The following is a 14,198-nucleotide window of genomic DNA, read 5'->3' on the forward strand; positions in this document are numbered from 1 at the left end:
AAATTACGCAAAGGAAAATTATCTCGTTCCCACTACCTTACTCCATTGAAGTGTCCTTTAATATAGATAGATACTTCTTATCATTCATAGATAGGCGTTTTCCAATCAATCATAATTATAGGAAGCTTTTTAATAGGCATTACGTAAAAATTAGTTTTAGTTCTACTACAAACTTCAGAAATATAATTGTACATATCAAACAAAAACAAAATTAAGCCGGCTTTCCTACATACAGAGTTAAAAATTAGTACCCGCTAAATGGAGCCTGTATGACCGAGGCTATCATTTATGAAGCCACCGTAGAATTTACAGGACACACTTCGTCAAAGAAATATGTGAGGAAAATTTTAACACCAGGTTCAACAATCACACCTTAAGTTTCAGACAATGGGATAAAAAGAAGACATCCAAATGGTCCTGAAAAGAGAAAGGTGTCAGCTATAAGATTCACTGGAAGATCTTGGCCAAGTGTTAGACTTCTAGCAACAGGAGTGGAAAGTGCGGTCTTTGCGATATGGAAAGATGACTCATCTCGAAAAGTTCATTAGACCCGGCTTCATGTCAAAATACAAGAACTTTTTTCTATATAATGTCCACGTACAAGTCTTTCATATGTCTTAAAATTTCTTAGGAAAGAGACTCGTACGAATTCCTGCGGTTTAACTATCCACCTTAGAGTTATTATTAAAATATAGATGTGCAGGGCAGGGAATCGTCAATTAGTAATAAAATTAATAATTAACAATTTTGCCGGGTAGCTCAGTATGAAAAAACCTTTTTCGGTAAAAAACATTAGGGCGAGGGATTTTGAACTTACTGGCCGATAAATTTCTTAACGTCTTCCTCACGTGGTATTGATGTTCACATGGTCAAAATTAACGTGAGTTATTTAGACATTAACAAATTTATTAGAATATTTAGCTGAAGATCAGAATAGAGTATTATTTACTCTTAACTGTGAAACGATCGTACTAAATTAACTAAAGGCAAGTGTGTCTTTTTACTCTTCTCTACTGTTTTTTGTTCTGTGTGTATCAAAAATATTGCTATCAATCTAGAGTAATAATTTGTAGTTTTGAAATCAGTAGTTCTTTGACTGCTATTTCTGAATTCTCAGTATGTTGGAGAAGCAGGTTACTGTCAATCCCTATATATTTATGATTATAAATGTTTTTTACCGAAAAAGGTTTTTTCATACTGAGCTACGCGGCAAAATTGTTAATTATTAATTTTATTACTAATTGACGATTCCCTGCCCTGCATATCTATATTTTAATAATAACTCTAAGGTGGATAGTTAAACCGCAGGAATTCGTACGAGTCTCTTTCCTATGCGGGACTATTTCTGATGCACACTGAATTGAAATTCATTAGGGCGAGGGATTTTGAACTTACTGGCCGATAAATTTCTTAACGTCTTCCTCACGTGGTATTGATGTTCACATGGTCAAAATTAACGTGAGTTATTTAGACATTAACAAATTTATTAGAATATTTAGCTGAAGATCAGAATAGAGTATTATTTACTCTTAACTGTGAAACGATCGTACTAAATTAACTAAAGGCAAGTGTTTTTTTACTCTTCTCTACTGTTTTTTGTTCTGTGTGTATCAAAAATATCGCTATCAATCTAGAGTAATAATTTGTAGTTTTGAAATCAGTAGTTCTTTGACTGCTATTTCTGAATTCTCAGTATGTTGGAGAAGCAGGTTACTGTCAATCCCTATATATTTATGATTATAAATGTTTTTTACCGAAAAAGGTTTTTTCATACTGAGCTACCCGGCAAAATTGTTAATTATTAATTTTATTACTAATTGACGATTCCCTGCCCTGCATATCTATATATATATATATATATATATATATATATATATATATATATATATATATATATATATATGGTGGTTGTCTACTCCTTAAACAGAGTTTGGCCACCTCCTGCACCTACACCTTAGCCCTTTCATGGCATCTGATGTGGCTTTTTTAAACCAGACAGTGTTTTGAAAAAACGCCCACACAGATTGCACCTCTGATTTATACTGCCAATACCTGCAAGTAAGTTCTGCTCATTGTGGATCCTAACATGCCTTTTAAGACCCCCATTGGATTTGCAAACCCTCTGGCACACACCACATTCAAACGTGTGCACAGACATATAATCAGAATAGCTGGATGAGGTTTGTTTTCCATGGGTTCGCAGGTGAGATTTGAGGCCAGCCAAGGACAGACATGGTCTGTCACAGACTGTGCACACAAAAAGGTCCTTGTCATTCACCTTCTCAGTCTTTACATTTTTTCTTAAATATCTCTTGAACCCTGCTTGCATCATCCTGGCCTCTTCAAATGCTTTCACTCCACTCCACACCCTTGTTCGCCATCCAACTCCATCTGAAGCGAGGGCTTCTATATCTTTTGGAGCCATTCCAATTGACTTCATAGCAGTCCTTATGCCATCCTTAAACCTTTTTGTAGGTTTATGCCGATAACGTTTCCCCTCTGCAAGCTCACCATAAAACAGCTGTTTCGGCATGCGTTCATCTGCCATTCGAACAATATGGCCACACCATCTCAATTGGTTCCTCAAAATCATGGCTTTAATTGAGGGGATGCCTGCAGATGCAAGGATATCTGTGTTTGGAGTAAAAGAATTCCATTTAATTCTTAAAATATGACGAAGGCATATTTGGTGGAATTCTTCTAACATTTTAAAATGCCTTTCATAACAAGTCCAAGTTTCACAGGAATACAATAGGGATGTTAAGACAAATGATTTGTAAAGAGCCAGCTTTGTATTGTCATTTATATGTCGCTGTCGCCAGACGCGTGACTCCAAACCACCAAATGCTTTTGCTGCCCTTTGAATTCGCAGGTGTATTTCCGTATCAAGATTTCCATCATCTTGAACAGAGCTTTCCAGGTAGACAAATGAATTGACAACCTCAAGTAACTTTCCCTTAACAAAAATTTTAGTGGGGTTACAAACAGTACCATACACAGGTTGATACATTACAACTGTTTTTTTCAGATTGATGGTCAGGCCAAAATCATCACAAGCTGCGTCAAATGCAGATACAAGGGATTGCAGATCCGTTTCAGAATGACTAACCAGATCGCAATCGTCAGCATACAAAAGTTCCCTAATAAGTGAAGTAAAAACCTTCGTTTTAAACTTCAGTCGGGTCAAATTAAAAACATTCCCCGTTGTTCGATATTTTATGTAGATACCCTCCTCAGAGTTTTGAAAGGAATGTGACACCACAACGGCAAAGTATATTGCAAAGAGGGTAGGTGCGTCAAGGTCTCCATGCTTTACTCCATTTTCCACAGCCTACCACCAAAATTAACCCTAGCTCTCATATCCTGATGCAAAGACTTGACCATGTTTATAAACTTTTCTGGGCAACCTATTTTCCCCAGAATTAGCCACAGAGCACTTCGATTAACAGTATCGAATGCTTTGCTCAAATCAACAAAGCAATGGTACAGAGCAAGATTCTGTTCAATGCACTTCTCCTGTAATTGTTTGATAGTAAAGATACAATCAGCTGTGCCCCTGGAGGAACGAAAACCACACTGAGACTCAGACACTATATTTGGAACTATAAAGGTATTTAAACGTTCTAACAAATATATATATATATATATATATATATATATATATATATATATATATATATATATATATATATATATATATATATATATATATAATAAGTGGAGATGAAAAATATTTACCCACACTGGAAGGAATATAAGAGGAAATTAGTTTAGGGGATCAATATGCTACTGAATCTGAAAACCTTTTGTCAATTTTAAGTGTCGTGACATTTATTCAAATATTGAAACCGGTCCACAGTTGTTCATTTATCAATGTTGAAAATGCTATACTTAAAAGTCGTTTAGTATAAATAGGTTTTTACCTATGAAAATGCGATTGGTTGTAAATTTGATGACGTTATTTGATTTTTTCGTGGATGCTTTGAGCAAATATTTTTTCTGTTTGTGAACTTCAGCAATCTGGTTGGTTAACCTGGTGACATTATTTCCTTGCCGAATGTTTTTATTCATTGTTGACCAGAAGTTGTCCTGTGCTCTGAGCTCCGATAGTTTCGTAGATTTGAAGCAAGCAAATTTTTCCGGACGACTTTTGAAAGGATGTTTAAACTGTGAGTTCTTAATCTGCACCGTTTTCCTGAGAATAAAACGAAAGTACATATCTTGTCATAAATTTGTTTCATCAAAAGGACAATTTATTTAATTAATTATATCATAGCGGAGGCAAGTTGCGGATGAAGTAGACCCAGAAAGACATGGAACGATGTACTTAAGGCCGACCTCGAAATGCCCTGACTTATGACGGACTTGATAGAGGACCGATTGCAGAGTAGATGTGAAGGATGGAGAGGAACGATACTACAATGCTCCGCTTTATGCGTAATGTCAATGTGCATGCTCAAGGGTTTACATTTGCATTGAGACAGAAGCTTGACGTAAGGGGAATTAAATGCAAGAAAGAAGACTCGGATGGTTTGCCCATGCGATGTGGATGGATGATGACAGCAGCGTAATACAATGTACATCGCTTAAAATGGAGGAAAGTTATGTAAGAAGGAGATCCATGAAGATAAAGGACGAAGTATCGAAGGACGATCACAAAACACTGAGTTATACGAAGGAGAAGGATGACTGATTGCAGAAGACATGCCAGAGATACAGAGGAGAGAAGCTGGTATGCTCCTCTGGATGTGCAATATCGGTGTGCATGTGCGAAAGAGCACTGGTTTATTGAGGAAAAATTTGGTAGAAATCTGCCGTCGTTGACTTCACCTGTCATACATTCGGGCTCGATAAAACAAGTATCAGACGAGTTATAGTATAGATTTCATCGGTTTAGACCCTACTGGTCTTGTCCCACAATTTAAAACCTTTCTTTACGTACAAAAATATGCGTTGACGGAAGCAAAGTGTTAGGGCCAATAGTAAATGTTTTCATTATGACCTTCTTTCCAGAACATCCCCCAAATATTTTGTGTTAACTTAAAAAAAACTACTTTCAATATCAGAGATTCTGCAGACTATCTATCGTCTGCTTTGCAATGGCTTCAATGGCTTGATGCCCATCGTAATGCGAACTAACTGACAGAGTTTACTGGGGATTTTTTAGAGGCTACCAGCACCAGAAAGGTCTCCGGTTAACTTGTAAGAGAAACACACATACACATATACCACCCACTCAAACCCCCACCCCCCACAAAACACAAATTTTGAATTTGAATGAATCGTTTATATTTAAATGATAACCAGGAATAGGACAGACAGCCCCTGTGAAGGATGTAGAGAGATACACACATGCACAAGCGTTGACACACATACACAGACAGATATACCAGTACATATGTACAAATACACAAACACACCCATAAATATATATTTCCATTGTCTCCCAACATTTTTTTCTCTTCTACTATTTTCTTCTCTTCTATTTATTCTATTTCATTTAAAACTTTCTCCGAGGCGCTACCCATTACAATTCACCTTGGCCTAACAGCCCTTAATGTTTGTTTCTGTCGATTGTTTACTTTGTACGTTCACTTTGTTGTTATTTGTTCGTTAGAAGCCCTAACTCACCATAAGTTTTATATTTTCAATCTCTCTGGATGATGCTCTCTTATGAAGCTTTCCTATCCTGTCGTTAAAAGCACGAAATAGTGACGAGAAAAACAGTCGACAACTGAGGTGGAGTTAGACTTCTTTTGCTATTTTGTCCACTACTCATCTTTGTGTATGTACGTATTTTGCACTCGTTGGTGATGTCCTGTACTTGATGTGTATTATATATATATATATATATATATATATATATATATATATATATATATATATATATATATATATATATATATATATATATATAAATATATATATACATATACATACAGGAGTAGATACGAAGTGATAATAAAAAGTTCCTGGGTAATATATGTTTAATGGTCCCAGCGTTATTGCCACTTTCGGAATCTGAACTAGAATTTGCCTTCCCTATTCGAGTCTGGAACCTTCTGTGATTCACTTTGGATTTCAACATGTTAAGACGGCACCCGTTGAGCTGCGGCTCTGTTGTACCTACTTTGGCCGTGGCCATTGTGACATCTGCTGCTTCGTTTCGGAGTCATTCCCGTAGATCCCACTCTTGTCACTGGTAATGATCCTCAGCATAAAGAATGGGTCATAAGTGTCACACTGACGGAGATCTTCATAGATTTCGATGCACTAGTCTTTCAGTTCAGAGTTCAACAAGTGAGGGACAAATGTGGGAGAGAAAAGCCCTGTGTTCAATTCAGACGTTAGTGTTGCCTGTGCGGACCAAACGACAGAACAACATAAGAAATGCCATTGATTGTCCTCCGACGAACGTCATGAACAAAGTGATCATTTATCTTCACACTTCCGGGTTTGACGCTCGTGGCAGGTATTCCAGATCGCTGATCGTCTTCCAGGGAGGTTCTTCCACTTTTGAAGCGCCAGTTGCCACTCAAAACATTGCATACGACCCAATTTTTCATCGTCGTAAGCTTGCCGAAGCATGCTCAATGAATTATATACTCATTTCTGTATGTATGTGTGTAGAGGCACAATGGCCCAGTGGTTAGTGCAGCGGACTCGCGGCTTCGATTCCTAGACCGGGGAAAGTGAGTGTTTTTTTGAGCCAACACACCTAAAGCCCCACGAGGTTCCGGCAAGGGGTGATGGCTATCCGTGCTGTACTCTTTCACCACAATTTTCTTTCACTCTTGCTTCCTATTTCTGTTGTACCTGTATTTCAAAAGGGCCAGCATTGTCACACTGTGTCACGCTGAATCTCCCTGAGAACTACGTTAAGGGTACACTTGTCTGTGGAGTGCTTAGCCACTTGCACGATAATTTCACGAACAGGCTGTTCCGTTGATCGGATCAACTGCAACCCTCGTCTTCGTATATGTATGTGTGTTTTATGACTGTCTGTCTGTATCTGTAGTAACCATTCCATGTTCAACGCAAACTTTCGAGCTGGCCCATTATTTCTGTCCAAGAGAAAACCGAAGACTACTGCAGGTGGGTGATGAGAAAAAAAAACAGCGAATTTCACAATTTGCTAAGTAATGACAGCTATGTTTCATGAAGATTCCTCGTAGCACCCACTGCCATAAATTGGCGCGCTACTGTACAAGTATTGGAACTTTTTAATACCACCTGGTTTCGACACAGACAAAGAATCGATATAGACAGACAGACGCAATACACATATACAGAAATGGGTAAATAATTCATAGTATATTATATGTTTGAATTAAGAAAACTTATATGTATGAAGGCTTGCAGAGATAAATTGAGTGATATAAAGATATTGTTTTCTTCTGTTATTTGTTTCAGTCATTTGACTACGACCATGCTGGAGCACTGCGTTTAGTCGAACGAATCGACCCCAGGACTTATTCTTTGTAAGCATAGTAATTATTCTATCGCTCTCTTTTGTCGAACCGCTAAGTGACAATCGGCTGTCGAGCGATGGTGGGGGATAAACACAGACACAAAATCCTACGCACACATATATACATATATACACACACACACACACACACACACACACACACACACACATATATATATATATATATATATATATATATATATATATATATATATATATATATATATATATACTACGGGCTTCTTTCAGTTTCCGTCTCCCAAATCCCTTCACAAGGCTTTGTTAACGTATGTAGTATTTAATTCCATTTGTTTATCTATGTATTGTATTATACTTTGTTCATATTATTATTGGTTTATGGGTAACATGTTGTCACATGCTGTGGTTTGTGGTTTGTTAGTGGTGTGTGTTAGTGTTCCATTCTAGTTTCCTATTCAGGCTAGGTTTCTCTTCTATTATGTGTGTAGCTTCAGTAATTTGTCTAAGTGCTGCATCACTGCTATGTGTAGATAAGATTTTAATTTCTATGTTGTTGATTGAGCCTCTATGTTCTTGCTCAGAGTTCTTCCCTTCCTTAAGTTCCCTCCAATGTTCGTTTGCCCGCTCCCCTATGCTCCTTGCTGTTTCGCCTACATATGTCATAGTAGAAGACATTTGCTTGCCCAAGGTGTCACTCAGTAGGACTGAACCCGGAACCACGTTATTGATAAACAAACTACTTACAACACAGCCACTTCTGCGCCTATATATATATATATATATATATATATTGTTGTACTTGGGGATGGTCATATTGCCAATAAAAACACACGCACTGTATATTTGGTGTTAATTTGCTTCAGCTTTATATTACATTAATCTTAATCTTATTTCGGCCAGAGTTCTTTCGTCACACTTCTGTGACCTCATCAGTGGTCCTTTGTTTCCTTCCTTCTTATGTGTGTCTCACCTTGCTAAATATCAGCCATTTTGTATTTTGTATTCCTATTGTATGTGTCTACGCATGCGTGTCTTTCAATGTGTCTGTGTCTTTTGTAAGTGCATGTGTGTATGGGGAGTGTCTGTATCACCTATATTCTCTGTTAATACGTGTTCGTTTGTATTTGTTTTTATTTATTTATTTGTTCATGTGTGTGTGTGTGTGTGTGTTTTTTGTGTTTAATTAAATTTTGTTAACGTATGTAGTATTTAATTCCATTTGTTTATCTATGTATTGTATTATACTTTGTTCATATTATTATTGGTTTATGGGTAACATGTTGTCACATGCTGTGGTTTGTGGTTTGTTAGTGGTGTGTGTTAGTGTTCCATTCTAGTTTCCTATTCAGGCTAGGTTTCTCTTCTATTATGTGTGTAGCTTCAGTAATTTGTCTAAGTGCTGCATCACTGCTATGTGTAGATAAGATTTTAATTTCTATGTTGTTGATTGAGCCTCTATGTTCTTGCTCAGAGTTCTTCCCTTCCTTAAGTTCCCTCCAATGTTCGTTTGCCCGCTCCCCTATGCTCCTTGCTGTTTCGCCTACATATGTCATTGTCTTATTTCTGCATCGTCCCTCTGTACATCTTATACTATAGACCACATTTCTGGTTTTGCAGTTCGTTTGTGGGCTAAATCTACATACGATACAGTTCCTATCAATGCAGGGGGTTCTACTGAAAGGGGATGTTCTACTGATAAGGGATTTAATAGGGTTGCCTGGCCTTTCAACAACCTTAATTCTTAGCTTAAGTTTGTCTAGAGCCCTTCTAAAGCGGTACGCCAGTTCGCCTCTAGGGGTGGTGTCGACGAACATGACGCTCTGGTACTTGTGGCTATCGTACCATGAGCTTGCCTTCCCTATTTTCTTCTTAGTCCTTTCTATGGTGTTCCATGATTTGCTCCTATAAAGAATTAAAATTAAATTGGGTTTTATAGATAAAAATATATATAAAATATATAGTTTTAGGGAAAATAACCAAGTTTCAAGAACTCATCAATGAAAATCCACTATCACATATAGAAAAATTAATAATTAAAAGCACAATAAATGAGTATAATATAAAGCAAAGTAAATATCATAAGATAAAGATAATAAAATGACTACACGTGTTTCATAACTAATTTTCATATAGAAAAGAAATTTAAATCGATTAAAATCAATTGAAATTATCGAAAATAAATTCTATTCAAAAATATAGCTAATCGTCAGGTCGTAAGTAGAGCAATAATTAAAATAAATATATTTATGGGTGTATATGTGTATGTTATGTGCATATACGTTTATTCTTATGTATATTCGTATGTATATATGTTTATATGTTTTATATATAAGTATGTATATTTGTATATGTATGTAAGTGTATATATATATATATATATATATATATATATATATATATATATATGTATGTATGTATGTATGTATGTATAAGGGCGTGTGTTGGGGTATTTATTTATAATATTTCCTCTTTAATTATTCTAGTAGTTATATTTTATAAAGTTTAAGGTTTTATATTACAAGGACACTACGATTTTTATAAGACTAAATCAATAGTAGTATTTTAGCTTATTTCATAATATTATTTAATTTACGACTCTTAGTCTTATTATTAATTTATTATATACTAGCAGAAATACCCGGCGTTGCCCGGGTTAAAGAGAATAATGAAATCTAAAAACGCCGTCTAGACTACGCATCATCTTTATATATAGAGATGTATATACACACACGCACCCAAACACACGTATATATATGTATATCAATATAAATATATGAAAGTCAATGAAGTTTCGTAAAAGAAGGTGATCATGTACATACTTTCTTGCTGTTGTGATTATAACACCTCGTTGTAAACAATGTTCCTTCTTTTCCCTTGTGGAGCATATACAAATAGGTTTTTTTTGCTGCCCACTCTTGAGCAGCCAACATACAGTTGTCCATGTGAGAAGCAGGGATCTTCCAAGAGAAGACCAGCTACAGACAGTGTTTGACCCTGAGATTTGTTTATGGACATGGCAAAAGTCACACGAAGGGGGAATTGTAGTCTTCTGAATGTAAAAGGAATGTCTGCTCCTGATGGAGTAAGAGGAATTCTTGGAATAAAGACGTCATCCCCTTTTGCACATCCAGAAAGAATGGTAGCCTCGATAACGTGTGACATCATTTTCTTTATCACGAGTCGTGTTCCATTGCAAAGTCTTGGTGGTTCCAGATTGCGGAGCAGCATAACAGGCGTTCCAACTTTAAGTGATAATATGTGGGGAGGTAGTCCTGGAGGCTCCAACGAATTGAGAAATTCAGGAGGATAGTTCACCACTTCATTTGTATCTGGAACTGTATCAACAGACTTGTAAGTTTGAAGATTGCCGGGAAGAGAATGCATCAGGTGTTGATTAATTTTTGTAACAGCTACGTTTTTTGGAGCTAATATTGCTCTTTCACATAGCCAATTGTGATTTTGGTAGTTTTGTTTAAAGTTGGGAAAGACTTTGTGTTTGAGGTCATCTACAGAATTAACAACAGAACAAAATGGCCATACTTCTATTTCTTCTGCAGCATCGAGAGACACCTTGCCATCACCAATTGTCAAAATGCCCTGTGCGAATTTTTTGGACATTTGGTCGCCGTGTAGCTGAGCTCTCATGTTAGTGTTAAGAGTGAGGATAGTAACATGATGCCACAGGGTAGAGGACTTTAGGCATGCTTGGACCTCATCTGCTCTAGTGCCTTTTGGAATGACAGGAAGAGTTTGCCTGAAATCACCTGACAACAGAAGCGTAACACCTCCCATTGGAGCGTGACAGTCTCGGATGTCTTTCAGAGCTCTATCTAATGCTTCCAAAGCTCTCTTGTGAGACATGGTGCATTCATCCCAGACAATTAGATGACACCTTTTAAGTACCTGCCCCTGATCTGAGCTTTTGGTGATGTTGCATGAAGGCATCTCGGATGCTGCTAAATTTAACGGGATTTTAAAAGTCGAGTGTGCTGTCCTGCCACCGGGTAACAAAGTAGCTGCAATCCCAGACAGGCATAGCTGTAAGATGCATTACGGATCTATAGCAATTGGAAGGGCATGACCCAATTGAAATAACGTGTGACGTTTGGAGTAAAGGGAAATGAAAGTGTCACCTCTGGAGTTTGCAAATGACCACTATACCGATAGGTAATTATGCAGACAAAATTTACAATCGATAAATGTCTTAGAACAACCAGTCATTCATCTGGGAAGGCCTTGAAATCAATGTTACCAACTGGGGACTATGTGTGTCGCAGTGATAATAAAAAGACTCAAAGGAGGTCTGCAACGAAATAATTTTACTCAACACTTTGCAAGTGAATCAGTGGAGGCAAAGATGCGTCTCATTTACTTGACAATTTATGCACCACATTGCAGAAATCACAATGTAAGTATATCTGAAAGGGTAGTCTTACACTGTTGTACCGTTGAATTACAAATAATGCCCATCTGTTATGTTCGGGTTAAAATTTCATCAACATCAAAAATATATGAATTTTCATGGGAGTTATGGCCGTTATGCAAAGAATATAATTTCCAAATTTCATATAGATCCATTCAGTACTTTTGACGTAGTTTTGGATAAGAAAACAAATGACTAATGTGTGTGTTTGTGTGCATGTGTATGTGTGTGTGATGGGTGTATATATGTATAGATATCTGTATGCATGTATATATGTATATATGTGTACATATTACATGTACGTCTATATATATATATATATACATCTACACATATGTATACATATACATGTATGCATATATATATATATATATATATATATATATATATATATATATATATATATATATATACATATACGTGTACATATACATCTATATCTATACATATACATCTCTCTCTCTCTTTCTCTCTATATATATCTATACATATACGTGTACATATACATCTATATGTATACATATACATCTCTCTCTCTCTTTCTCTCTCTCTATATCTATACATATACGTGTACATATACATCTATATGTATACATACACATCTCTCTCTCTTTCTCTCTTTCTCTCTCTCTGAAAGTATCTGTCATTACAGTATCGAAATGGTGTACATATACACCTATATGTATACATATACATCTCTCTCTCTCTCTCTTTCTCTCTCTCTCTTTCTCTCTTTCTCTCTTTCTCTCTCTCTCTGAAAGTATCTGTCATTACAGTATCGAAATGGTGTACATATACATGTATATGTATACATATACATCTCTCTCTCTCTCTCTCTCTCTCTCTCTCTCTCTCTCTCTCTCTCTCTGTCTCTCTCTTTCTCTCTTTCTCTCTCTGTGAAAGTATCTGTCACTACAGTATCGAAATGTGATTGTTTCAGTTAGTGGAATAGTTTCATTTTTAAAGTGAAAGTATTTGACATGAGTGTTTTTGTTTCACTTTTGACACGTAATACTTAAATAGTGGAGGAGATATTATGTTGCCGTGGGCTCGAACTCTGCAAGAAGTTAAAAACTTTTTTGACTAAAACACAACTGGAACCCTAAGTAAGGCATGTGTAAAATTTGAATGAAATTGGTTGCGTAGTTCTCGAGTTTTAGGGATTCACACAGACAGACAGACAGAAAGACAGACACACATTCTCATTTTTATATATATAGATTAGAATTTAAAATTCATTAATATGTTTTATAAGATAGCTATGGTTTTTTTATGTTGTTAGTTATATAAACTAAATTTTTCATTCATTTTTTTAAAGTATTATTCTTTCGTTCATGTTTTCGTATTCTATTCTCTATTTTAACGTAGTATTTTCGCGCGACCTCTTGCTTAAAACGCTATAGCGTCTTGGCTTCAGTTTGAATTAAGAAAAAATATGGATAAGTACTGTTTTTACTTTGCTAAAGATTTTCTACTATTTGACAATAATTTGTATTCTTGTTTTATATTATTCATTTGGTTTTTTAAAGATTATTATTAATAGATAACTTATTTAACACTAAATTATTTAGACGTTATAGTTTCATTTCAACACAATATTAGAACTTCGATTTGAATAGTGTTGATATATTTTCGATTATTTTTTATTAATAATATTTGATTAATAATTAGTCTTTATTGTTTATAATATCGTTAAAGGTTGTTTTTAATTAAAACTTAGTATAAATATATAAAGTTTAATCTTTTATTCTTAATAATGTTTTTCATTCTTAATCTTTTCATTCATAATTTTTTCATTCATAATTTTTTCATTCATATTTTTATTTTTATTTCTACGTTTGTAGAAATAAATATTCTTGTATTTTTCTATTATTCAATTGATTTTTAATGATAATTAAATAAACATTCTTACTTTTAAATAGTACAGCTTAAACTATTACACCGGTTAAATATGTACCAATCTTATCTTCATTATTATTTTAAACTTAAACTTCGTTCAAATTGTATTTAAAACGATGATAATTTATGTAAGCTGGTTTTTGTATATAATATACATGTTAGCATATATTATAATGGATGAAGGGATGATTATTGAATGTTTATTATTTTGATATTTTGATATTTTTAATAAATGTATATGTGTATGTATATGTGTGTGTATATTTGTATTTATGTATATATGGGGATGAATATGCATTTATGTGTATTTGTGTATAGGTAGGTATGTGTGTGTATATGTGTAAATTTATGTGTATGTGTGCGTTTATATATGTGTATATATATGTGTGTATATGTGTATATAACTATGTGTGTATGTATGTATAT

At 35.2% G+C, this 14,198-nt stretch overlaps 1 protein-coding gene and 1 pseudogene across 11 annotated transcripts in view; both read right to left on the bottom strand.

Moving 5' to 3' along the window:
- LOC149130144 (histone-lysine N-methyltransferase SETMAR pseudogene) overlaps positions 1 to 4,070 on the bottom strand; it is a 43,279-nt pseudogene extending 39,209 nt beyond the window's left edge. The window contains exon 1 of the transcript XR_016239251.1: positions 3,924 to 4,070. The product of XR_016239251.1 is annotated as a histone-lysine N-methyltransferase SETMAR pseudogene (transcript). The remainder of the gene's footprint in view (positions 1 to 3,923) is intronic.
- LOC106877375 (uncharacterized) overlaps positions 3,805 to 14,198 on the bottom strand; it is a 70,282-nt gene continuing 59,888 nt past the window's right edge. For all 10 annotated transcript variants that reach the window (XM_089346529.1, XM_089346524.1, XM_089346528.1 and 7 more), the window contains one exon: positions 3,805 to 4,195. In XM_089346529.1, the coding sequence (XP_089202655.1) occupies positions 4,068 to 4,195 (128 nt within the window). In that variant the 3' untranslated portion in view covers positions 3,805 to 4,067. The remainder of the gene's footprint in view (positions 4,196 to 14,198) is intronic.

The sequence above is a fragment of the Octopus bimaculoides genome, chromosome 30 (genome assembly GCF_046866305.1).
Source record: "Octopus bimaculoides isolate indiv1 chromosome 30, ASM4686630v1, whole genome shotgun sequence".
Taxonomy (NCBI): domain Eukaryota; kingdom Metazoa; phylum Mollusca; class Cephalopoda; order Octopoda; family Octopodidae; genus Octopus; species Octopus bimaculoides.